The 27,262-nt window shown below is 36.2% G+C and overlaps 1 protein-coding gene across 6 annotated transcripts in view; it reads right to left on the minus strand.

Annotated features, from left to right (window-relative positions):
* CSMD3 (CUB and Sushi multiple domains 3) overlaps positions 1 to 27,262 on the minus strand; it is a 1,263,431-nt gene that overhangs the window by 235,635 nt on the left and 1,000,534 nt on the right. For all 6 annotated transcript variants that reach the window (XM_058698868.1, XM_058698869.1, XM_058698867.1 and 3 more), the window contains one exon: positions 14,980 to 15,096. In XM_058698868.1, coding sequence (XP_058554851.1) covers positions 14,980 to 15,096 — 117 coding nt within the window. The remainder of the gene's footprint in view (positions 1 to 14,979; positions 15,097 to 27,262) is intronic.

Consider the following 27,262-nt stretch of genomic DNA (forward strand, 5'->3'; position numbering starts at 1 on the left):
AGACCAATGGTCCTGTGGAATACTATTAATAAAACATGTATGTACTTCCTGGGGTAGAGGGGAGTCTACTATATGCAGAAAAAAAATGGAATCAAATACTTGTTCATACTCAAAAATATATTTAGAGTTCTTGAACTGTTATATTTTCTTAAAATGAGTCAATGAGAAAACAAAAACACCGAAAAGATTATTACTAACCTTTACACGGCATCCTACACTTTAAACATGAACGTGCATGTCCAGACATCAGAAAAGGCCTTGGTTCCAGGTTTCATTGCTGTGTGATATCACTTTGCCCTTTCTCCTCATAATTCTGTTTCCATCACACCCTCTCCAGACCATGAATTACTCAAGAATATTAACTCTACATCTTTTATTCATTTCTACTGCTCCCTGGAGTCAGTCTCCTCCCTTCTCCCACTGCCTAAATTAGCCTTCCCATTATTTCTCACCTCTGCCTCTCAAATAGCCTGTCTCCCCTGCCACCAATGACACACCTAAAATGTCCAGGAGGCTGTATTTTTCTGCTTAAATAACTTCATTAGTTTCTACAGCATACATGCTACATTTACCCTCATACTTATTCTCCATTCTACAAAATATTTTAATCTTCACTAATCTCCCTAATCTAAATTTGATCCTTCTGATCAAAGTTGCACTGTTCCCTCCCATTAGCAGAATCTGGGGTGGTAATTGCATATATGTGTGTGTTTGAGTGTATTCAATTATATTTACTAGGTGACAAAGTATGTAATCAATGTGACATGGGACCAACCCAGTCAGAATTGATGTTAAGCTGGGTATTATTCCTTTAGTTGCTGGGGGAAGGGCTGGGGAAAGCGCTAGGTGGCCAGAGGAATGTGGCATTGTTCAGGAGATTGCCAACAGCAGGGAAATATTTCCAAATTTGAACAAGTGAAATGGCTGTGCCAGTATGTTCCAGATGAATATTATCCTTAGACTGCCTGACTACAAAAGTAGAGTATATGCTAATGAGACCAATTAGGCATTTCTGTTTCACTGGGCATCGCATACACTCAGCCTAGAAAATGTCTCTCTGAAGGAGAGTAGGAAGTCAGTAGCATTTTTGAATTGATTTAAACGTGGCATACCAGCCTTCCATAATCTGGTCTTTGTCTGCTTCTCCAGTTTTAAGCATATTAGTTTCTGAGTGCTGTTCTGCTCTTCAGCCAGAGAGAAAAATATGCAGTTCCTTTCAGAAACTATGTACCATATATCTATGCCTCTGCTTGTGTTGTTTTGTCTGGCTGGAATATTGTTCTTCAAGTGGCTAACAACTGCACATTCTTTAAGACTCAGGCCACACAGTATTTCATCAGGTAAATGTTTCCGACACTGGGACCCCCACATCCCAAACCTGCCATTGGTCTGTGTTAGGTGTTTCCCTGCTATTTTTCCTTAGCATCCTCACAAACATCTCTCCCAGCAGTTTCTGTGATCTTTTTAAATAAACTGTTCCATTATCTGATGCCTTTCTTATGATCTCCTGAAGGGCAAGAACCATTGTTTATATAACCTGTATACTCAGATTCTAGCTCAAGGCTTAGTGTATACACGCTGTTTATTTAAACAGTTGATACAATTACTGAATCATTGCCACTTACAAGCAAAATACAGGCCTCTACCCACCATGTGGTTAGAATTAATAGTAGCTTATTTCTCTGAAGTTAGAGATGGTGGAGAGAAGCGAAGGGATGAGAAAAAGGGTAAGAAAGTCATTAAGTTTCCATACCTTTTAACTAAACCTACAAACATATTACATTGAAAATCATATTCATTCCACAGATGAATTTTGTTTGGACCATCCTGTGTTTTAAACGTAGAATGCAACTGCTTTCAAGAAGGTCAACTTTTAGTTCACCACAGTAATGCCATTCCTTACAATGCCCACATCCTGATTTCATTTATATCATGTATCATTAAATCAGTGTTTTTAATCTGAATTTTAGTTGGCAGCATCCGTTGAAATAAAATAAATATTATACTAGGTTTAAAAAATACATTATATAAAAGGTTGGTAAGAGGAGCTGTATGACAGATGAAACTTTGATAGTTTGGTTATTTCAGTAGGTAACAGCTTTTGTGAATTGGGAAAATATTCTAGTTACACATCTGTTTTGGAGTTTTACCTTCTCAGCAAAAGCAGCTGGGTTGATATATTAAGAGTTTATATAAACTTCAAGAGAACAGTAGTTAAATCCCTTTTAACTCAGGGGCTGGAATAACACTTCTGTAGTGTGCATTGTGCACCATGTATTTGTATACTAACCACAAAATAAACGCCATCAATCCCTTAACTTATTTGAAGTAAAATTTACTGAGTTTTCCAATAAATAAACTACTTAAAAATTCTAATTATTTTGTTGGGTCTAAAGCAGATAAATTAAATCATAAGTGGCCAAAACAGGAGAAAAAAATGTCATTGGTACTGGATTGCAGTGGTAAACAATTAGAGATCATTCTACAATCCTGAAACATCAGTGGGAGAGTACCAAAAATGATGGGTATTCCATGTTTGCAAAAGGCTCTGCCTGTAGCATGCTGTGTGTTTTTGTGAATCATTTATCTCCTAGCTTTAATCTGTCATAGTATGAGATGTTACAAATGTGATTCTGCATGACAGAATAATGAAAAACTAAAAAAGATTGTTTAATGACTTCTCCATAAAAACTTTTCCAGGAAAAACTATGAATACATTTAGAAAACTGTTTTTTTTTTCTTTTCATAATTTCAAATATTCTCCCATATTGGGATCTTAAGGGAAGACCATCAAATTTACAGTAAAATTTTGTAAGTATATGAATATTTGAGTTTATCTAAGGAATTATTTTGTAATTAAATACAAGTATGGGAACAGAGTAGAAAATAATTTTCTAACATTTTTAGTGACTGAAAAGTGAGAAGTGCCCTCAAAAGTACTTATGGAACTTTCATGATAGAGGTGACAAAGTTAAAGATGACTACCCAGGACATTCTGATGCATTAAAAATCAGAAAAGAAAACGAAAGAAAGTTTAAAAAGGGGAATGTAGAACAAGACTGTTACATAACTTATTTTACTTTTTCAGGAACACACAAGATTCAGAATTTATACTAAATTTATAGTCATTTTTGGCATTGACTAAAATTACACAAATCCATGTAATTCTATCATCAGACTTGAATTTCAGAATGGTTGGTAGTACTTTCCTATATTTTAATTCTCTAGCTGCCAATGCATACTCTTTGAATTTAAAAGTAAATTGCCCCCATTTTTTTTTCTTTTTTTTTTTTACTGGGCAGGTCCTTAGAGACCATTGAATCAGAGCTTCTCATAGGTCAAACAAAACAAAACAAAAGAAAAGAAACAACCAACTGAGGTCCAGAAAGCTTAAATAACTTACTCGAGTTTACACTACCTACAGAGGCAGGTAAAGACCACAATTCAGACCTTTGGTCTCCCGGTTCAGTTTTTTTTCCAGTTTTCCGCAATAACTGTCCAATCTTCTCTTCAGTTTATTTTGGTTGCCATCATTGACCCTATGACTCTGAACTTTAATTCAAAATAATCTTCAGCAATCTGATGCTAATTGGTACTAAACAGACTGATGGGGGCAGCCACAGAATTTATCATCTTGATAAAATACAGCAAAAAATAAAAGTGAATATGAATGGGAAAAATACTAATATAGTGATACATAATCACCATTTAAACAAATTATTGTAAAATGTCTAGACTTATATTTCTGCACTATAGTTTTCAAAGTTTTCTCCTGAATATTTAAGCATAAATTATTTCCTATAACTGATTTTTTAAAAAATGAGAGAAATGTGAAACATCAACATTGACACCCAGTACACAATCAATGCAAATATACACTTATCATAATGACCTAATAGATAATTTGGCAGCTATTTAAAAAATTCAGGTAGGGGCACCTGGGTGGCTAAGTCAGTTGAGTGTCTGACTTCAGCTCAGGTCATGATCTCATGGTTCATGGGTTCGAGCCCTGCATCAGGCTTGCTGCTGTCAGCACAGAGTCCGCTTTGGATCCTCTGTCCCTCGTTCTCTCTGTCTTTCCCCTGCTTGCGCTCTCTCTTTCAAAAATAAATAAACCTTAAAAAAATTCAGCTAATAACATTCTAGAGCATATTATAGTCATTTTCTTGGAGGCTGAAAGGAAATAATTTTTTAAGTGGAAAGAGAACATAATGGCAATAGGAAGTGATGATACATGTCAATGTATTTAAGATATGATATTATATAATTTAGAAATTGCAGTTTTCTAAATCAGTTTTTATTAAAGAGGCTAAAGGCCTGTGTTGATGTTTGCTGACAGATTTCCAGCCACAGTGCTCCCCTTCCTCCTCTGCCACACAGCCGAGCAAGCAGATCACAAAGCCTGAGTTCTCCTTCGTTCGGCACTAGTGGGAGGGTGAAACCACCCTAGCACTGAATGAGCACAGGAACCCTAGCACCACCACCACCCTATTACCCCAGCAGAATTCCAAAGTCCATCTTCTTTCCCTGCTCTCTCGTGCCATTCTGGACGTGTTTGGAAGCCTGTACTCCTCCCCCTGGAAAGCCTCATTATGTGAGTGATAAAAGTTTTCATGGTCCCTATCGTTTGTGTGGTGCCATCTGTCTTAAGCTCCAAACCAACTGTAGCACAAACTCAACAAGGGATGCCATGAGGAGGTGTCCAGGAGATGAATCACAGGACTGAGAGTCTGTCTTCTCTTGCCGTGGTTTAGTAACTGGCTCCTTTACCCCCTACCAATCTTGCAGTTTGAGCTCTGCTGCTTTGTGCTGTATTTGCTGAGTTCTACCGAATCTTCGTCACAGATTTAATCAACCCACACCAGAAATTTTAACAATTGTCATTTAGAAACAAGAGTTAAGGCTGTCCTTAAATTGACCACAGTACCACCGTACCATGTCTGGGGTGTGTCTTAGCCTGGTCCTATCTGTATGCCTCATGTGGAATTATGTGTCTTGACTCCAGCATAAGCTGTGACTAATGCAAAGTTCAGAGGAACACTTTTACTTTATGACTGTTGATTGTGGTCCTTCTCCCATAGAATTCTCAGGAAAAGTACTGATACCCTGTGCAATACATGGGGCTGTTGAGTGGCCAGTCGTGTGGAAGGGCAGTAATCACGTGGCACGCTGAGGTCTACACTCCTAAAAGCAGCTGATTCAGTAAGACTCCGTGAAAATGTTTTCATTATCACTGCTGCCCGGATTTTTTATAACAAGGATCCTGATCCTAGGCTTATGTAGAAATAAACAAACAAAAACACATGACAGCCATGTGGGAAAATTAAAGAGATAATTCAAACTCTGCTTAAATTCCAGATCCTTAAGCCCTATAAAGAAACAATTGTTGTGGGGGAAGCTCTTAACCCTCATGTTACAGATTTGACGCTTTCTAGACAAACAATGTTATAAATACAAGCAGGGTAAAGAGGTTCCCTCTCCTCCAAACTGTATCTAGTTAACCATTAAACAAACAAACTAGATATAAGGTAAGGAGGAGACAAGAAAATTGAAAAAGAGATCCACAATTTGACCCAATTAGAAATCCAAAATTTACTACAAGACTTAAAATGTCTCTAATTGTCCTTTGCACCTCTACAACATGGAATTTGAGTTAATTTTAATATCTACTGAGATGCACCAACTAGCAAACCTTCATGGCCTTATACAATTACAGAGGTTCAAATTATAGTCCTTTTTGGGATCTCAGTAAATTTAAAGAAGGGCACACCCTATAGTATAAAGGAGTTATGAAATATAAAATGTGGAACAAAGAGGTATGCATTATCTTAATCATCAGAATTATTGTCCTGCCTAAATATCCCATAGCAGTCATGGAAACTCTAATCAAAAATGTACTAAATTAAATTATGTCTTTGGAATTTATAGAAGGCTTGCCAAACTGAGACACTATGGGCCTTTCTCAATAATTAAAATAGTTAATGTGGTCCAATATAAGTTAAAACAGAGCCTTCAAAGACTGACACCCATCACAAAAGATTTATTTAGAGAAGGGTGTTTATATCCAATATTTATCCATTTAACAGACCAATATGGTTGTCCTTAAACCTGGGAAAAATGAATGGTACCTCATGGTGGATTACTGCAACCATGGTTCTGTGGTTCCAACCATTAAAATCTCCATAATCAATATCATTGAAATTACTGGTTCCATCTAATCATTAGCTGGTAAATATTTTGTTATTATTTATTTGGCTCATATGTTTAACACCAATTTCCAGACTCAGAGCCATAGTTTGCCTTTAGCTATGATGAAATGCAACACATTTTGACTTCAGCTTCGATGGGACACCTCTACCTGGCTGCCCACAAGGTCTTCAAAAGCTCAGCCATTGCTCACGTCTTTGTTGGCAAAATTATCAGTGTGTCCAACTTTCTTGAGGAGCACAGGCAATGACATCACTCTTACGACACCTTCCTTCATGGATATTCATTTGCCACAATCATTCAAGACATACAAATACAAAAGAGCTCACAAATTGTAAGGTTCCATTTACCTACATATAATAGAAGGCCCTGTCACCTCAGTTAAATCCCTAGGAATTATTTGGTCAGCCTGAAGCCACTCTATTTCTGACACCATTAAGAAAGAAAAAAAAAATCTAAAGATTTTATTTTTAAGTAATCTCTACATCCAGTGCGGGGCTCAAACCCCCCACCCTGAGGTCAAGAGTCACACACTCCACTGACTGAGCCAGCCAGGTTCTCCAAGAAAGAACTAATGACACATGGCAACACAATGTTAAAACAGCTCAAATGTCTTTTAGGAATTTTTGGATTTTGAGGGCAACATATTCCTAATTTATAATTTTACTTAAGGTAATTTATTCTGTTTTTAGTAAACAGGCCTACCTTGAATGGTGCCATTTACAAAAATATCTCTAGACCCCTGAATTATAATAGAACAAGTGCTGTCCCTTAGAGACTCGATTACTCTAGAGGCTTTAGCAAGTTCCCTCATGGCTCTTGGAGTCTCTGGACTCCCTATGATAGGCATAAGTTGCCCCTGAACTTCTGATACAAGAAGATTCCCCTCTAAGTCCCATGCTATTGCAGTGGCAATGCTGCATGGTGGGATCTCCTAGAAAAAAATGCTCTCAAAGGCTCTGAGTCCATGGCTCTCTATATTCAGCTGCACATTGTGCCTTGAGTCTTGGAAGCAGTATTCTGCAAGTTCGGTATGGCTAGTAAAGCCTCCTTGCTAAAAATGCGAATTATACCTACATATTAGAGCTAAAACTAGGCCCTTTGACCTACCCCAACCTACATGAAGGTGTGGCCTTTCTGGTCCTTAATTCCTTGCCAGATGCCATGCTTTTGCAGAGGTTCCTCTTCTGAATCCCTTAGCTCCCTGAGTAGCCTTTGGAGATCAACTGAGTGAATAGTAAAGTGAATCTGTATACGTCAGACAGTATAACCAACATCATCAACATGATGAACACCCTGGAAAACTGCTTCTTTTAATACCTTAACCGTGATATCTCTGATAAAAGATTCACTGATTAGTACAACTGCCCAAACTTTGGACAGTCACCCTTCACTGGACGTCATAGTTAACAAATAGCCCGGGTGAACGTGTCTTAGACCCTTGAGCCATTGCCAATTATCTGAGCATATGGTTGCCCCTTATGGGGTAAACACTTCTGAGAATTTTGTCTCAGACACTCCCTAAATACAAATTGATGCTACACATATCTCCACACATACTAAAGCCACCATACTAAGACTTCATCAAGATACCTCGCATCTTTTTTAGAGCTCTCGTAGTTACCGACAGTGATCAAGGCAACCATTTCACTTCTCACAATACAAAATGCTGAGCTCTGCAACAAGACATTCAATGGAAATGTCATGTCCCTTAAGTCTCTGGATACAAGCCTTATAAAGTGACAATGTGATTTAGACAAGTTAAAATATGACACATTTCACTTAAAAAAACACCAAGAGTGAATTGTGATAAAGTCTGATCCATTTTTGATGTTTAATCACTGGCAAGTTCCAAGCCATACCTCTTCCACTTCTCTTTTTGCCCCTTATATGGGGCAAGCTAATAAGAAAGGCAGGATACACTTTCCTTTAGACAAATGGGATTTTCAAATCACATAAGTTCTGACTATTGTGAGGGAGCTTTCCCTCTAGCACCAGAATAAAACCCAAAGCCAGTCAGCTTTCTTTGTTTCCTTAAGCAATTTTGGATCTCACTGGATCCAATTCTGGATTGTGCTCTGCTCTTCCCAGAAAGTCTCATTATTATAAGTGATACCTACATCTTTTCATACCTTCTTAGTGCATGTGTGGTGTCATAAGTCTTGACATCCAAATCAAATTTGGATGGGGGATCCTGGTCTAGCTGGTGACTAAATATGGTTTCATCTAATTATATGAGTGGTACCCAAAGGATTAAATAATATAAATATAAATACATACAATAATGACATTTCCTTACTCTCAAATGTTGGGCTCAAACCTAAGGGTTTCCTCTCTTATAGGCATAAAATTAACATACACATCCCTCCATATTGACATTAACAGAACCATAAGTTTTTTAAAACAATAAGAGAGCACACTTTTCTTTGTAATTGTTCTATATATAACAAATAATGATAAGTGGTAAATACACATTTTGGATAAACACACATTTTGTGAACATTTGTCATTTTTAAAGAAGTGAACTCAACATTTACAAAAGACTAATCATTGATTTTGATGCTGGTGTCATACATTTTAAATATAAAATATAAAAAGCCTTTATCGACTGGAAGAGTTCATTCATTATTGAAATCTTCACATCAGGAAAAACAGAATGCCAGTAAAATGATTTACTGACCTAATGAGCATACAAAAATAATCTCAAAACCATTTGTCACTATAATATGGGGGAAAGTAGTGACAATAAATTACTGAATTAAGTATAAAGTCTGGTGATGACAACATAAATTCTGTAAGGGATGCTGAATAAAATAGATAATTGAAAACCACCTAGATATAAGATCAAAAGACAAATGGGTGGATATATGTCTGAGTTTTAAAGGACAATATACACGGAGTAAAAAAATGGCTATTAGTTTTAACACAAAAGATGAGAATAGTTGACTTTCCATCCATAGCTCAAAACTACAGTAGTACATATTACAAAGTCCAGATACCCACAAGTAATCCTTATATATGTATATATATATATAGTGTGAGCGTGTATACATCTTAGTTCCAATCCACTGCTTTTGCTTTTTCCTTCTAAATTCTAAGGAGATCTGAACTTTTAAATACTACCTTTTATAGACTAACAGTTAATACAGAAAGGTGAAAGATATGATATTACAAAAATAAATTGCATTTAACAATCATTATGTAATAACCTAAGTATATAATATGGAAAGGAAATACTAAATTGAACAAATATAATAAGAATTAATGAAATATTCATTATCTAATCATTATCAGTGTTGTTAATATAATATCATGGTATAGTCTGAGAAAAAAAAAACAATTATAACCCCATATTGAAGGCAACATCATAGGGAAAGATGTTTCTTAATGGACCTCGAGGAAACATACTGTACTGAAAGATAGGAAAAATAGCAGTTGTGAATCAGAAAAAATACAAACTATGAAGAAGCAGGAAAGAAATTCAAGGTGGTGTCAGCTACTTAAAACAAAACAAACAAACCCCAAACCTCTCTCCCAGCAATAAACAAAAGGTTTTAGTAACTGTCTGTACCCCCTGTACAGAGTAGACCAGCCTGACAACTTTGTGTGATTTAGGAGTTCATGAACTTGAAACCTATACAACCAAGAGACTGCATTAATAACAGAAGATACAGAGAGGGCTAACTGGGAAAACTAAGAAGAAAAACCCGAGAAAGTTCATGCATACTTCCAAGATTCCACGTTTGAAAGCCAGTCTTGGGGAAAAGTAAGTTTTGTCCTTGATAAATAGGCAATCACGGTGGGCCTTTTAGGAGGTGAAACTATCTGGAAGCCCAAACACAAAGTTAAGTCACCACAGACTATTCTGGATATCCTCAAGGTGATTTTCATGTTGGAATTCTCCAAGAAATCTAAATGTCAGTTTGCATTCTACACAGCTAATATTTGATACATGTTTTATAGGATAATTTTTGTCTAAGATTTTCTACATAAAACTCTGGTAATATAGTTCATCCTCTGTAGTGGGTTGAATAGTGTTCCCCACCCCCCAAAATGTGTATCTGCCTAGGAGCTTAAAATGTCATTGTATTTGGAAACAGGATCTTTGCAGATATAATTAAATATTTATATGAAATTATACTGGATTAAAGTGCACCCTAAATCCAACACATGGTGTCTTTAAAAGAAAAGAGGACAGAGATACATGCAGAAACAGAGGAGACACACAAACAGGGCAAAGGTCTTGTGAAGACAGAGGCAGAAATTAGTGATACAACTACAGCCACAGAATGTGAAGGGTGGCTGAAAGCCACTAGAAGCTAGGAAGAAGCCAGGAAAGATTCTTCCCTAGGGCCTTCAGAGGGAGTGTGGCACTACTGATAGCTTGATTTCAGAGGTCTAGCCTCCAGAACTGAGAGAACAAATTTCTGTTGTTTTAAACCACTGACTTTGCGATATTTTGTTAAGGCAGCCCTCAGATACTAATACATTCTCTTTTACACATAATCCCTGGAATGCAAGGAATGGGTGACGGAAGGGATAGAAGGGGGCAGGAGGGGAGTTTGGAAAGGGATAATCATGTCAAGGAGTGCTATTCCATGTGAAACCAGTTTAGGTATTATGTAACTAGTTATGAACCATTTCTTCTGAATTATAGTTGAAACAGGACTTTCATCTCCTTTAACCATTTTAAGCATCTTGTTTTAACCAGCGGGTCCGTCTAAAATCTTTAATTTTTCCTTGTCTATTGTGTCTTTCTCTTGGGCTTTAAAGTAAGAAAATTCCATTATATTCTATCCCAAGAGAAAACAAACATAAACACTAGCCTCTGACTTGCCCCCCATTTCACTGCCATCCTAGCTCCTTCTTTTTTTTCTCAGCCAAAATTGTTGAAATAGAAGTCCAAACATTTATTCTCCAATGTTTGTAAGTCCTCACTCCATACAACTTGATTTTGGCTGCTACACTCTAAGTATAAATACCTATTAACAAAAAATTTTTCCTCTAACAATGGCAACAGTTTTCTTATGTTATAAAGCATCTTATCTATATCAAAGTCAAAATTAAAAATCTGCCTTGCATGTTTTAGCCCTTAAAAACAATGCATTGTAGGAAGACTTAAACAGTAAAACCATAAAGGGGAGACACCTGGTAATTAAAAATTGGGTGGCGCAGTCGGTTGGGCGTCCGACTTCAGCCAGGTCACAATCTCGCAGTCCGTGAGTTCGAGCCCCGCGTCAGGCTCTGGGCTGATGGCTCAGAGCCTGGAGCCTGTTTCCGATTCTGTGTCTCCCTCTCTCTCTGCCCCTCCCCCGTTCATGCTCTGTCTCTCTCTGTCCCAAAAATAAATAAATGTTGAAAAAAAAAAATGAAGGAAAAATAAAACATATTTTATTAAAGGTAGGGTATTTTTAACCCAAAAATCCAAGTGAAATAGTTTAATTGTTAGAAGGAAGTCAACTATCAAAAAATGTTATCCAATGACCCAGAATTATTATATTTCTACATATATAAAACAACCATAATCCTGCAGAATGAATATCACCAAAGAGACCCTAATATCTGAAGTTCAAATGAAATCCAATGACACTTATGAAAGCATTAGGAATTGACAATTTTCTTATCTATAAAAACTGAAAGATAGAAATTGACTGGCAAAATAATACTCATTCAATCAACTGGTAAAGTAAGTTCATATTCTGTTCGCATTTAACCGATATGAATTCAATTCTACACTGGGCAACAATAAATAAATAAAAGTAATGTGGTAGCATATGACCTATGAAAGATCAAGCTGGCTCATCTGGTATTATCTAAAGAAACAGTCAGCTGTTCTGACATTAGAGGATAAATTCCTGTTAAGAATTATTCAGTGACTACATGGCTCATGCAAAATTATGTAGATGATTTTTATGGGCGATTTAACATATTCCATGTGTAATGTTGATTATATGTGATTTTCTCCTTATATAACTTTAGAACCTTAACCTTTGTTAAGCTGCTTTCCCTTGAATGAATTGAGTGTATCTGACAGATATTATGCTAAATGATTAAAAAGTGAAATTCTAAGAGTGTCAGCCTATAAAAGATACAGAAGAAAGAATGATTATATTTTAAGATAAGTGACAGGAAGAGAAAAAGTGAGAACTGGTACATTATGAAGTGATACACCAAAGAGTCATAAAACAGCTCAAAGTGGAACAGAAGGAAACTGAAAATGAGAGGAGGAAGAAGAAGCAAAACAGAAATTTGATTTGTCGATACTCAATGACTATTGCTTGATCATCTCACATTTAAGAGGTAAAAGTAGGAGTAGGAAGAAGTTGATGATAAGTATTCATTTAATTCGTCTACTCTGCTCCCAGAAAACTTTAAGGTGTTATTAGGTGATTAGATAGCCACTGAAGGTGTAAAACAAACTATTTGTTTTTATGCTTTAATTACATAATATAAATGTTTTATTTTTAGCCATGTTACTCTTAAGACTAATAAATCCAGAATCCAGGTCATTTTATTTCCACATTTTTGGTAACTGGTGGCAGGACCTCTACAAATGTGAACATAAATAAAAGTGTGTGTGTATGTGAATCTCTGTGTGTATATGACTTAACTACGTGTTATTACACAATCACGTGCAAATACTGTATCATTTAATTATAAATTAACCCTATGAGGTAGACATTTATCACCTCTATTTCAGAGAGGAGAAAAGTAAAATTCAGGCTAATGATGGGACTTGTCTAAGTGAAAAAGAGTAACGAATTGTGCTCTGAATCCAGAAATCTGACCTCAAAGTTGGCGTTTTTTAAACTCATAACGAACATGAACTATGTGAGACATCTTTTATAATTATACAATCTCATTCATCCTTCCCAACAACTTTACTCTGTAGACATAATGACCTCAACTTTACAAATAAAGAAACTGAGTCTCAAAGAGTTTATGTAACTTGTCCAAAGACAGATAGGTACAAGATGTGACAGGCTGAAACTAGGACTCCAAGTTTGTTTGACTTCTTATGTAGTTTGAAATACAGAATGATGTAACATTTACACAAATAAAATCAGTTTCCTTACTAATAAATGAAAGTACATTTGATTTCACCCACAAATAATCCAAGACTTGTTTAAAAATTAATATTAAAAACCACTGATTATCAGTTGCATTGTTTACATTAAGAAGTCTACATTTAACTTACATTAAGTCTGCTCGAATAGATTCCATTCCCTAGAAACCTGTTAATTATTTTAATCAGTACTTTTCCTTCTCTTTTTGAACATCTAGAGGTTACTATAAAATATGTCTACGTATCAGGAAAGGAAATGCCTGTTTTTCCTTTTTCCTTTTTCTTGGCTACATGACATCCCAAGAATAGATTATAGTAGAACAAATTAATGGCTTATAAAGAGAACTGAGGTAACCAGGCAATCTTCTGGGTCATCACTGCTAGGGTTCTGTCAGCATCCATGCAACATTGTTGGCAGCTGGACTATAAACCCCTCTTACAAGAAAAAGACTATTTTGAGGCACAAAAGGAAAAAAATAAATAAACAATTAGGGTGGATAATGTTTTTCTTTCTAAACCGTCATTCTCTTCTCGAAGAGTTCAACTCTGATTTAACCAATCAATATGCTAGGAAGAAGAAATATTTTGTAGAGTAAAGAAATAGCCACCTTGCTAATGCTGGCCTCACCATTCTATTTCAAGGTTAAATAAAAGGTTTAGTATTTCATTTCTGATGACAACATTCTCTCAAATAAGTTGAAGATCTTGGACTTGTTTCGAAAGAGAGAGAAGGAGGATATATGGGTGATATCAGGTTATAAGAAATTGGACTGGAAGCATCAGCTTATTTTATATATCAGCAGAAACGTTAAGTCAAGATGTGATCCAAAAATCTTGATATGATAAAATCCATGTCCTTCTGCTAAAATACTTTGTCATTCAGACCCAGACATTCATAACAGCTACGGCAAATCCTTTACCATGTAACACAATGCTATAAATCTAAATTGTAGAAGTCTGAACTTTCAACCTCTCTCCCATACTTTACTGCTCACTAAATTTCCTTTGCCTACCTATCCATAAACAGAGCTTAACCTGGGTGAGATCCAGCTGGATCTCAGACACAAAACCTTTAGAAGCCAGGTAAGTGACTTCTAAGACTTGTGATCAGGGAGATGTGAAGGCAGCAAAGGACACATTGTCTTCTCAGTGCCAATGCAGAACAGATTGTCAGGTTGACAAGATGAGCTGAAATGTCCTTTGCTGTCTTTCTATATTCATTGCTGTCCCAGAAACTAGGTGCTTGAAACCAAAATCGTTTCTTTCTGCAAATGTGTTTAAAAAGTATACAACAATATGATTGGTTTGTACATACTTTGCCATTATTATAATAGTTCTGTATTTGACTGTATGCATATTTTGCAGAGCACACTTTGCTTTATGCTCTGGTAATTTCCCATTTTATATCATTCTGACATGAAGGCACTTGCAAGGTTACTGGATGTACTTATTTTTAAAAATTAAAAACAATCCTGTTTTCATTTTTATATTGTTGTTCACCTGTGTACTTGACTGTAAATTCAGATTGAGTAAAATGACCTCAAAATTTTATTATTACAAAGCTACTATCTAAAAAGAATTGCCAAGTAAAGTACTTTATGAATAGTGAAAATGTTCATAAAAAACTAACATTTTTGAATAGCACATATTGAAAAACAAAGGATGTCTGGAATGAAATACTACGTGATGAGATGACTATTACTTACCAAACTCCTTGGGAACTGCTATCGAATAAACACAATTATGCCCCACACTGTAATTTTTGGGATAGTTTGGTGATAGAACGGTGCCTTCTGAACCCGTTGAACGACTTCCACAGGGTGCTAGGAGACAGAAATGACAAAACATTTTTAGAAAAGCTTTACAAAAATCACACTGTGAATGTTTTCTTGATATAAACATGATGGTTATTGAATTTTAAGGTATTTGGTTTATTTCCATCTTTTAATAAGATCCACCACTGTCAAATATCTTAAAAACAAATTGTGGACATATGTGACTACTGTAGCTATTCAGATTTACTCTTCTCAAACACAGTAATATAAATGTGACATAATGGTGCTATCTCTAGAGGTAATGATGGCGGCCCTGCTTTCATTTACGATAAAAGCGCAAAGGAAATTTTCTCTTATATAATGATGAGAAATTACATATGCAGGTGGGAAATTGTTGTACTCACTGCCAGGCTTTGACATTCTACTCAAAATCAACCTTGATTATGCTGCCACCAAATTAAGTATTTTTATACACGGGACAGGGACGGCTGTACAAACACATTCACCCACTCATCTAAGTAAAATACTCTCTCACCAACCTTTATCTGTTTATATGATTTACATTTGAATTGTTAGAGTTGCTGATGGTGCACAGAGGCAGATTTTTTTTTTTTTTTTTTGCTACCTCAGCCCCAAATGTGCTATGTTCCTAAAAGAGGTGAGGGTGAAACCAATGTTTCGGGTAAATTTGTAGATGATGGTTCTGGTGTTCACAAGATAGGGGGGATACCTTAGGCTTTATAGTTCTGAGTTATGAGACAGACCCAGGCTAATGATGGAGATTTAAGTATTGAAAACATAAAGATGATAGCTGATATTCTCTAAGAAAATGATATCACCCAGAAAATTATACAGAATGAGACAAGATGGGCAAAGAGGAGGTCTGGAGAATGCCAAGGTGTAGGATCGCATAGAGGGTGGCTACAGTGAATGTAGTCCCATGGAAGCCACTGGCGAAGAGCTTCAATTAAAGCAAAGTGTTCAACAGGGTTAAGTGTTGCCAAGTGGTAATAAAAGAAAAACGAGTCAGTGGATTTGGCGACGTGGAGTATCACAGAGCAGAGGCTTCTTCTCCTGGCCCATGATTGCTTGAGGAGGGATTCTGTTTAACCGCTGGCTGGCTGGTTCCACCCTTACTCCCAAGGTACAATGAGCTTTCCAGACTGATCAGCCCAGGAGGGGAACTTCAACCTTACTCCGGGCTGGGGGCCATTCTGCTTAAAGAACATATTGGCTGGTCTCCTCCTCTGCAGAGTCAGTATTACAGGGCAAGTCTGCTGAGAGCATGGCCATGGTTGTTGCAGGACACCCGTAGCTGCACAGGATGCCTGTTGTTTTGGCCCCTCTGCCTTTATCAATATTAAAGCTAACAGTCTGATTTCCTTCAGCCTATCCCTTAACTGGCTTTGAACTTGTGCAGAGAGGACTCCCCTCAAGCAATGGGATTTTGGCATTGTTAATACATCAGGTTCAACTAGAGCAGCTTTTTGCAAACTACAGCCAGCAAACCAAAGCCAGGCGGTCAGGAGAGGGTTTTACATTCTTAGAGTCACAAAACAAAGTTTTGAGTTTGAGTACGCGACAGAGACATATGTAGCCAACAAATCCCAAAATACCATCTGGCGCTTTACAGAAAAAAGTTTGCTAACCCTTGAAGTAGAGTAGAGGGGTGGTAGCTAGATAGTAGCTGGATGAAGAGTAAGTATGTAAAGAAATAGATGTAATCAGAGCCTTAATCATAAACAAAAGGAGAACGTGGGGAGTAGTCAGGGGAAGATGCAAAGATGAGCGAGTTTTATTACTGTTTTATTTAACGGGGAGGAAGGAGTCATTGCAAAGGGAAAATCAGGAGCAGAACTAGAGTCTAGGAAAAGGTAAGATAAAAAACCAAAGTGGAGCCATTTCACTTTTGAAACCATCAGTGACATTCCCCTGTGACCTGAGAAAAACAGATGGACTAGAAATACATAGGTTTAGGTTACATGCTGGGAATTTATTGGAGTTATTGCCTAATTTTCCTTTTCAGTGTTTGTTCGTTTGTAGAGAAAAAGCATGAGCCTGGGAGGGGCAGAGAGAGAGGGAGATAGAGCATCCCAAACAGGGCTGGATTTCACACACCCTGCGATCCTGACCTGAGCCAAAATCCAGAGTCAGAGGCTTAACTGTCTGAGCCACCCGGGTGCCCCCTGATTTTCCTTTTAAAGACAGCTGGGTGCAGTGTTGTGTTAGGTGACTGGAGAAGAGTCATGATAGCTTGAAAAAGTAAACACATTTGATGGATTCCTGGCCAGAGTTTAAAATATACCAATATACTTAAAACACATACATACAACACAAACAGTATCTTGTATTGTGTTGGGTGGCTAATGAATGTCCTGCCTTTTAATGTTCTGTAAAATGGTAATATACAGTTAGGATTAAGCATACTAAAATTAGAACTCCCCAGAACAACAAATTGACAGTGGTGATGATAACTGAAGATGCATTGCTCTCGTCACTCATCATTGTTTGAGACGAGAGTGGTCAGGTGTATTCTTCGTTCAGCACAGATAACTTTATTCAGCTGATATTACTGATGAGAAAATCATTCAAGAATGAGTACTACGATTTATGTTAACTTTCCTTCTGATTTTAAGGTGCTCCAAAGTTACAACACTTTGAATGTATGTGACAATAGCTCTTATTTTCATATTTGGAAAATATGAATAGAAATGTTCAAGTTCAGCTTTGTGACTTAGTCATGAACATTCTGCTATTCCACATGAATATGCATCTGACAACCTCAATTTGTTTTTTATAGTTTATTTTGCATAATGGACATTTAGGACAGCTATTTCAAAAAGTATCATTTATAAATATGAAAAATGTGAAGTTTTTTAATCATTGATGAATATATATGAGGTTGCAGTATAATCACCTGTTCTTAGGATAACTAATACTGTATTAGATTCTGTTATTTGTCCTAGTATCAATAATCTGGGGTTTCTTCTGGTCAGTGCTTACAGCATGTCCTAGTTTATAATCACTTATGTTGAATACTGTAGTGACTGAAAGTATTCCGTGTAGTATGCAAATAATATAAATAAGGGAAAATTAACTGTGCTTTGAGATAGAGATTTATTGTAGTCTGTTCTATGTTTACAAAAATCTAAATGGAATAATGACTAAGCCAGAACAACTTTGCTAATTTTCCTAATATTGGTCCCTAGAAACTTTTCACATCCTCTCTTCCTGTTTTAATTTCATCATACTGGTGGGTATAGGAAAGGGCAGCCTTTATCTTTTTGGCTCTGTTCACAATCAGTAGAAGTTAGGAGCCAGCCAAGACTTTGAATTCTATGCTTATTTTTGCCATTTTACTTATACCAGTGGGCGATTTGTCACACTGGCTGTGCTTCTCTGAAAGCCCATATCCCTTGTAATGCATTTAATGTAAGAACTCACCTGTACCAGTTCCTGATTATAACTTATTTGATACATATGACAACTGCTTAAATCTATATTTAATAGCATTGTAGAACATGTGAATTATGAAAAGAAAAGGTTCTATAATTAAGTTTGGAACATACGTGGATAAAAGAAAAAGTTCTTTATGACTTCACTGATACTTTAGTAAGGTCTAGGGACTGTCATATTCATTCTTACAAACTTATTTGATCGTGGAGACTGTTTCAGGGTAACATCTCATGGGACCAATGTTCCTTAGAACACCCTTTGCAAAATGCCAGACTGATGATTCCAAAATGTGCTATCACTTTGGTAATAATTCTCACATTTATATTATTGTCTATAATTGATTAGAATTTTGTAGAACCAAAGAACCGTGTTTCAATGTATGCACGGAGAGCCAAAGTACTTTAAAGATTTAAAATGTCAAACTTAGCCTATTATAACATACCATTATGCTTGACACTCTCTCCCTGACTCTTGGGGTCCAATACACCATTGATTTGTTGCTTGTACCTTTACGTAGCTTATCAGTCTCTCTTTCTCTCCTCTCTGCCACTGAAACTGCCACAACCCAAACTCCCAACAGTTTCCACATGGGCTCTTGGAAGAGACAACTAGCTCTACCGATCCTTGCAAGTTCTCACCGCTGCTAACGATGTTTCTGACAGACACGTCTTATTGTATTTCTCTTCTCTTCCTGGAACAGTTCTGATAAACAGTGGGTTCTCCATAAATGTTTGTGGGAGGTTGAAATGTACTATGCTTATCATACCAAGCAGGCTACTATTAATGGTGTTCCATAGACAGCACGTACATGAACATTTCATTTTGTAGAAATTTTTCCAGAAATTCACTTAAATCCAAGACAGAATTGAGACATACCCTCTCAATAAATCCATATTAGCCTATTTCTGTGATTGAAGTCTCCGGTTGCCAGAAATCACTGTTGCTTTACATTTAGAGGCAATATTATGTAAAAGATGTGTGTCTTTAAACATTGAAAATATGCTCAATGATAGGATTGAGTTCCACTGAGGGAACAGCAGACTCATGTCTACCATTTTACAGTAGCAAATCCATGCTAACATTTAATTAGTCTGGAACATACCTTCACTGAGTGAGTGGAATCACTCACACTGTTTAATTTCATGATTTTTCTTGTTCTCTCTCTCTCTTTATTTTTAATGTTTGTTTTTTTTTTTTAAATCCTCTTTGCCTGAATTTATATGGATTCATTTGTATCGGTACAATGTGCCCAGACTGCAACTATACTGTATGTGCTTGTTTTACTCTTGCAAGAAGAAAGGATGAGGCAGTAAACAGACGTGGTCTTTCCAGGGACATCAGGGGATGAATCTGTAACTGGATTTTAAGGTTTCTAGTCACCTAGTGAAAAGGACTTCCCCACTAAGATTCGATCATGTGTGCAGGAGGCAGGAGGAGGGCTGGAGAAGAAGAAGAAGGAGAACAAAGAGTAACTTCCCAGTAGGTGAAACAGAAGGATCTCAAACCATTTTTATGGAAGAGGTCCTACTCGAACGTCCAACATATCTTAGAGACTGCATAGTACGCTCAACACAGCCGTAAGCTACTTGCAATTTCAAACCTTTTTGGTTGTGTAATGTATAATTTATTATCAAATATACCTTATCGTGAAAATTATTATAGAATATATAAATTTTTCTCAGAGGAATGTTGGGTACTTTTAAAAGTGATTAATTCTTGTGGGTCACAAAAAGAGCAAAATACTATATTAAATCAATAATTTACTAGATGCGGCCTGTGCCTCCTTCAGTTGGAGAGAACTGCTGTACTTTTAGGAAAGTGCTGGTCTACTTCTGGGAAATTACTTATGCCCTGATGTAGCCTGATTGAATGTCACAAATCAAAAATCCTGGGAGAAAAAGGGTTTGAAAGCTGTATCTGCCACCGAGTCTTTTTTTTTTTTTTTTTTTTTTTTTTTTTTTTTTTTTTTTTTTTTTTTTTTAAGCTAAGTCCTTTCATAAGCCTTAAACTTTGGAATTGAGTTTGTAATGCAGGCAGCTAATATTCCCAGTATTGACTTCAAGATTAAAACTACTCTTGCTTTTTTTGAAACCTGTTCTTAGTAAAAAATAGCTTATTATTCAGCCATTGATTTCATGCTTTGCATCATGTCTCCTAAATAAATAAGCATTTCATTTTGTTTATCTGTTAGATGATGTTCCTCTAATAAGGCCATTTTATCATAATGGTAGTAACTATTTCTTTAAATTATAAACAATTACCTTAACTAACTTATTTATTTTGATTTTCATTTTCTTTTGCATTAGTTCTGATATATTCACATTCATTTATCTGGAAAACTAAAGATAATATTGTTATGAGTTTCCTATTGCCTCATCTATTCGCCCAAAAGAAAAAAAAAACAAAAATCAGTCTTTACTACTTGTGAACTAATCCTTTGTTATAATTCCACACTCCTGCTTAACACTAAAAACAAACAAACAAACCAACAAAAACAAAACTCCATCTCAATGCTGTAATCGGTGGCTTGTAAACCACTTTAATCCCTCACTAAGTAAACTTAGTAGGAGATGTCCTTCTACATCTGTCACCTCACCGATTGCCTGGACTCACTCATTTGATTGTGCTGCCTGAAAAGGCATTCCCTTCATGCACCAGTGCTCTGTGAGCTATGTTCTCCATCAGGGTGTATGTTCTTAGAAGAAGAGTCATCCTAGGACAAAGACCTCCGAAGAGCTATATTCATTCCTTGGATGGATCTGCCATGCTACCATATATAAATTCTCATAGAATGGATGTTAGTAGTTCATCTGTGATACCTATGTCACTCATTTTCAACCTCATTTTTAAGATTGATGTATGATGTATACAATTGAGTGTTATTGTTGTGGTTGTTTAGCATATTCACAAAGTTGTGGACCACACCTCTACCTAATTTCAGAATATGTGTCATCCTCAAAGGAGTTCTTGAACTCATTAGCAGTCACTTGCTATTCCCTATACTCCCAAGTCCCTAGCAATTGCTAGGAAACTGGATATGGAAAGACAAGTTCTTAAAATAATTTTGGTTGAATTATTGGTGCTGTTTAAAAACTAAAATTCCTTTTCATTGCTTAGTTTCTTATTTCTAAGTCATTGATTTTAAGTGATGGCAATCTTTTGTTGTTTAAAACATACTTTAAGACAGCTAGTATATTAGCACAAAATGAGTGTAGGGAAAAAAAGTCCTCTGTGACAATTTCTTACTCCTACTGGATCGCTACACATTGATTTCTCAGGAAAATCTTCTCTGTCTTCCAGATTAGTTCAGAGGATCCCATCATATAGCATTCCATTACTTTCAAGGCACTTATTATAACTTGTTTTATATTTATATAAAGCCACTTATTTGTATGGCCTTTTGATTAGGGTCTGTCTCTATCACTTAACTCCAAATGTATTAAGCCAAAATTTCCATGTCTTTTTATGCACTACTTATAATTCTGGAGCTTAGCAGAGTGTCTGTTTATTTAATGGACTTGTAAGAAATATATGTCATAAATATTAGGAAAAATAAAATATACAGCATATTACTATCTTGCTGGTGACTAAATGCACAGAATGTAAAACTCATATTTTTCAAACCGCTTGCTTAGGGTAGCATAGCAAGTGCAATATAAAAACCCAAATTTTTGGAGTCTGCAAGATCTAGTTTTGAATTCCAGCTTCACTATTTACTGAGTAGCCTTGGAAGAGAGGACATTTCAAAGTGGAACCAGATCTGGTATATGGTGAGGCTTAGACAAAATGAATGAAACAACTCTCTGGCCCCACAGAATCTTCTGGAGGTAATATGTTGAGGGTTTCATAAAGGCCTTAGGAAGATGAACTAATCTCATCAATCCCAGAAAGAAATACAGAGTTTAGAGAAAGGACAGGAGGAAACTTACCTGGTGTTTCTGCCAAACTCTTCCCTTGAGAGAGAGGAATGCCATTTAAGCGATTCTACCCAGGGCATTGTTTCCCTCTAGGAAGAACCAGTGGTTTTTATTTTCCTCTCCTCTTCATTTTCCTAGGGATGAAGACCAGGGTACTCCAACCCAAAGGAAGAGGAACCTACAACTTTAATTCAGCTGTTTTCTCAAGGAGTGGCGGGGGTTGGGGGGGCTGTCACTGTGCCCAGCTGTTAACAATCGGTGTGGACATAGTCCTCTACTCTTTGGACTCTTTATGCTTTAGAAGGCCAGGGAGAAGCAAGAGCCAATGTTAACAGTGAAAAGGAGGCGAAATTGGCCTGTCTTCTCCTTTTTCTTACAACTCACGGGTTCTTTTTCTTGTTTCATGAATTTGGACAGGGAAAAAAATGTATATATTTTTCAACCCTAATGGATTTTTTTATTTTTAGTGAATTATACCATTTCATTCCATTTCAAACGTAGGCAGAAAACCACAGTAGTATTAGAAGTAACTGCGACTTTGTCACCAATAGAAATTACAGATGTTTTTATATTACATAATTGTTGTGGATACCTCAAAATATTATTTCTGCTTATCCCTATAGTAGTTATTAAGCTTTTCAGAACTTCCAATTTAAGGGAACAATTAGGAAGCAATATATTATTACATCAAAATTTGTTTTTTCAATTATAGATTTTAAGTACTTGGATAACTGCGTTTTAATATAATCAGTTTATTGCTTACACCTATGTGCTTTATTATATTTTTACACCTAAAAAAGATAATTCTAGGATAGCATTCATCATTACACAAAAAAGAAACCCAATTCTAATTAGATTCCTCCCAAATCCATCTGATGACTTTTGTAATTTTTTGTTTTCTCTTTTCTTTAACGGTACTTGGCTCAGAGATTGTTGCTTTGGCCTATGAAGTTCTGGAAAACATTAGTTGCACTGGAGGACCCTTGCCTTTTTGCTCTCTTGTATCTCTTCCTAACATGACAGATGAACTCTTCCCTGAATCAGAAAGGTCCTAAAACTCAGATTTGGAACTAGGGGAGAAATATCCAGTCTTCAGTTTGGCTTAGGTTTGAAGATACTTAGAACCATTGCCTCAGTATGGTCCAGATTTACTCACTAACACTCCCAAGTATTTCAGTCTAACTGAATCTGGCATTTGGGATTAGGAACAAAATTCCCTATTGCACAGCAAACTCTGTATTATCTTCTTTTATGTGTATATCTTGGAGTGAATGGCTCACTGCTGAAGTGTAAGTGTAAAATGAAATTTTCCGTGTTTAATAAAGGGGAGGAAAGCAGCAGCCTCCTTTAGGGCATCTCTTTTAAAACATAATAGGCCCCAACTTTTGATTTTATAGTGCAGGACTGCTGGCCTTCTGACTGAAGTAAACAATTCTTCAGAAATTAACTCAGGGTTCTTCCAAGGTATACTCACAAGGTATATAGAGACAAGGTACCTCAGTGTGTGTCTCAAGAAGATAAAAGAAGTGTTATTTGTTCTTTCTTTATAAATTTGTATGAGATTCTGTCTGGTCTTTCTAGTATCTTTCATAGACTGCTGGCAATATTCATTATATTCCAAATATCCTTATTCACTAATAAATCTGATTTTTTCTCTCTAGGTTTTGTGGGTTGAAATTTTTACTAGGTTTTTTTTCTCCAATAGAAGAACATTTTGACTATTTTTAGATCTGTTTTCTTATTACCTTAATACCATTCCTTAATACAGTTTGATTCTCAACATGACTATTAATAGTTACTGCTGTATACTTTATTTTCTTGATCTGCAAGGAGAGAATTTCTGGGCTGATAGATTTTCTGTATATGTAAGTTTTTTTTTCTTTTTTGCTTTTCTGTAAAAACTGGTGACACATTAGGGAGGCAAGTTTGAAGTCTAACTCAAAGCCTGCATGGTAGTAGAGAATAGGGGCTTCTTTGTACAATGAGAAGCCACGAGACTACCCCTCTAAAGATATGGCATAGTGACTGAGATCCCAAAAGCAGAGAAAATAAAGATGGTTTAAAATATGAGCTCCAAGTCAGTGGCCACAAGTAAATATGCTCTGAATTATAGGCACTGATTTGCAATCAAACTGCTTCTTACACAGGGGACTCTACATAGTATGATCCAGAATTCATAGCAGCAGGGATTTGTTTATAACAATGTTAATGATTCTCTAGACTAGCATGCAGGAGGCCAACTGGAGTGATAATGTAAGTAAGAGTGCCTGGAAATAGCAGGTGCTCAATAACATTAGCTTTCCTTCCCGTTTCATTTTAAGTAATACTCCCCCCCCCCCTTCCCATCATATAAAAACCAAGCATGCCTTGGTTTTGTCTCAATACTACTTTAAGGTTTTAAAATAGAAAATACTTTTGGGGTGCATGACTCAGGTGGTAGAATATGTGACACTTGATCTTGGGGTCATGAGTTCAAGTCCCTCACTGGGCCTAGAGTTTACTAAAAACAAAAAAAGGAAAGAAAGGAAAAGAAAAGAAATGCATTACACTTCTTTTTAGCATGGTTACGAAACATAATCTGTATATTATGTCTGTGAACAAAATTCCTATGTGTAGCTAATGAAAGGCAGATATTTGATGATACTCAGAAATAATTTATCACTAGGCCTTTGTTTTATGAATCTTGCATCTACATGCCTTAATTATATCACATATTTCAAATGGCATCAAATGCTAAATGGCTCAGTATATTAGACTAGATGATACCTATATGCATTTATAATGGAATGGGGCTCTAGACTTGTTTCAAACCTCAAAAAAAATTCTATAAACCTCAAGAACATTTGTGATAAGAAATTAGCCCAAGACAAGCCATGCCATTTAAGCAGGAGATCTGGAATAAGAGTTGAGTTTTCTACTTCATACACTAAAGCAATATGATTTAATTAAAAGTAGGTCATATGAGTTTATTAATGAGAGATAACTGTAAAATTGGAGAGCTGGAATTACAAAATGAACTTTTTATTTTTTAGTTTGTTTCTTTTGAAGCTTTCTCTTCAGTTGATAGGGTAAGAGGGCTCCCCTTTTAAAAGCTTTTATCATTCCACATATAATTGGAAGTTGAACAAAGAATGGTGCCCTATGACTACTGGATGTCTAATCTTAATGTACTTGTGTGTATGTATTTTGAAAAGACTTACAGTTACCAGTGATTGAGTTACTTAATTCTCTTTTTCCCCCCAGAATCTAGAACTTACATTAGCAGGAGAGAAATAAAGGTATTGAAAATAATGGTGCCGATATTCAAAAGAACTAACACTGACTATATCTATTAAGGTACTTATTTGCATTCTGTGTAAGGTTGTATTTCAAATGCAATGCAAAAATGCATGTCAGATGAACACTTTTATTAGTTATTGGTAGGAATTTACTTTTTATTAATTCTCATACTTAGCATGGAGGAAGATTTCAGAAATAAGTGGAGAGCCCCAAATTTCACCACTTATTTTTCATGCCACATATCCATTCATGAAACATTTAATCGACTGCAATTTGCCATAACTGCAGATATAAAAAAGATGAATGCAAAGTCATTTGTAGAATTAATCAGCCTACCTATAGGGCATTGATTGAGCCTAGACTCCAAAACATGACTGCTGGGCAACTGTGACTTAGAGCAAGTGACTGAACCTCTCTTTGTGTCTTGGTTTCCTCATCTGTAAATGAGAATATTGGTAGTCCTCAATCCATGGAGTTGTGTTAGGCTCTAAATAATATATGTACAAAACTTCAAACCATTCTCAGTACCGATATCTATGATCTCTATGAGTCCTCTCTCTAGGCTTGCCATGTTGAGCTGCTGGAAATTCTACCTACTTTCCCTCGTTTACTCTTGCCTGTATATATTTATGAATGCTCAACCCTGGGTGTGAAATGCACCATCTCCTCATGCCTGTACCTCACCTGGTTCCTTCTTACTTCTATTTTTAAGATTCACTTTATGTGTCATTTTTATAAGGAAGACTTTCTTTTAAAAAAAATTAACATTTATTCATTTCTTGAGAGACAGAGCGTGAGTGGGGGAGGGCAGAAAAAGAGGGAGACACAGAATCCGAAGCAGACTCCAGGCTCTGAGCAATCAGTAACAGAGCCTGACGCGGGGCTCAAACCCACCCATGAACCGCGAGATCATGACCTGAGCTGAAGTCCAAAGCTTAACCAACTGAGCAACCAGGCACCTCAAGGAAGACTTTCCTGATCTCTCTTTGTAATTGGTTCAGAGTCACCTCCATGCTGTGCTTGCAGCACTGATTTTATTTCCAGCAATGGACCGTATCTGTCTGTGTATCATCTGATTATAAACTCTCTAAGGGCAAGAACCATATTGAATTCATAGTTAGCGCAGGACCAGGCATATAATTCATACTTTTGAATGTTTGAAAAAGAGGAATGCATGATACCATCTTTTCTTTAGAATATGTGGAAGGCTACTGATTCTTTAACAGTACAAATATGTTTATTCTTAGGGTCTTATTATTGTAATTAACTGTCAAATGCATGTTCTGCTGTATGCTATAGCAATGGAAAAGATCAAGAATACTGCATTGGTCTAATCATGAAATAAATAAGCCATGGGTATGTAATGTGCAGCATGATGACATCATTAATAGTACTATCTTGCATATCTGAAAGTTGCTAAGAGAGTACATCTTGAAATTATTTATCATAAGAAAAAAATTGTAACTGTATGGTGATGGATGTCAACTATACTTATTGTTGTGATCGTTTCGCAATATATATAAATATCAAATCATTTTGTTGTATATCTAAAGCAAATTTAA

Source organism: Neofelis nebulosa, chromosome 14 (assembly GCF_028018385.1).
Source record: "Neofelis nebulosa isolate mNeoNeb1 chromosome 14, mNeoNeb1.pri, whole genome shotgun sequence".
NCBI lineage: Eukaryota > Metazoa > Chordata > Mammalia > Carnivora > Felidae > Neofelis > Neofelis nebulosa.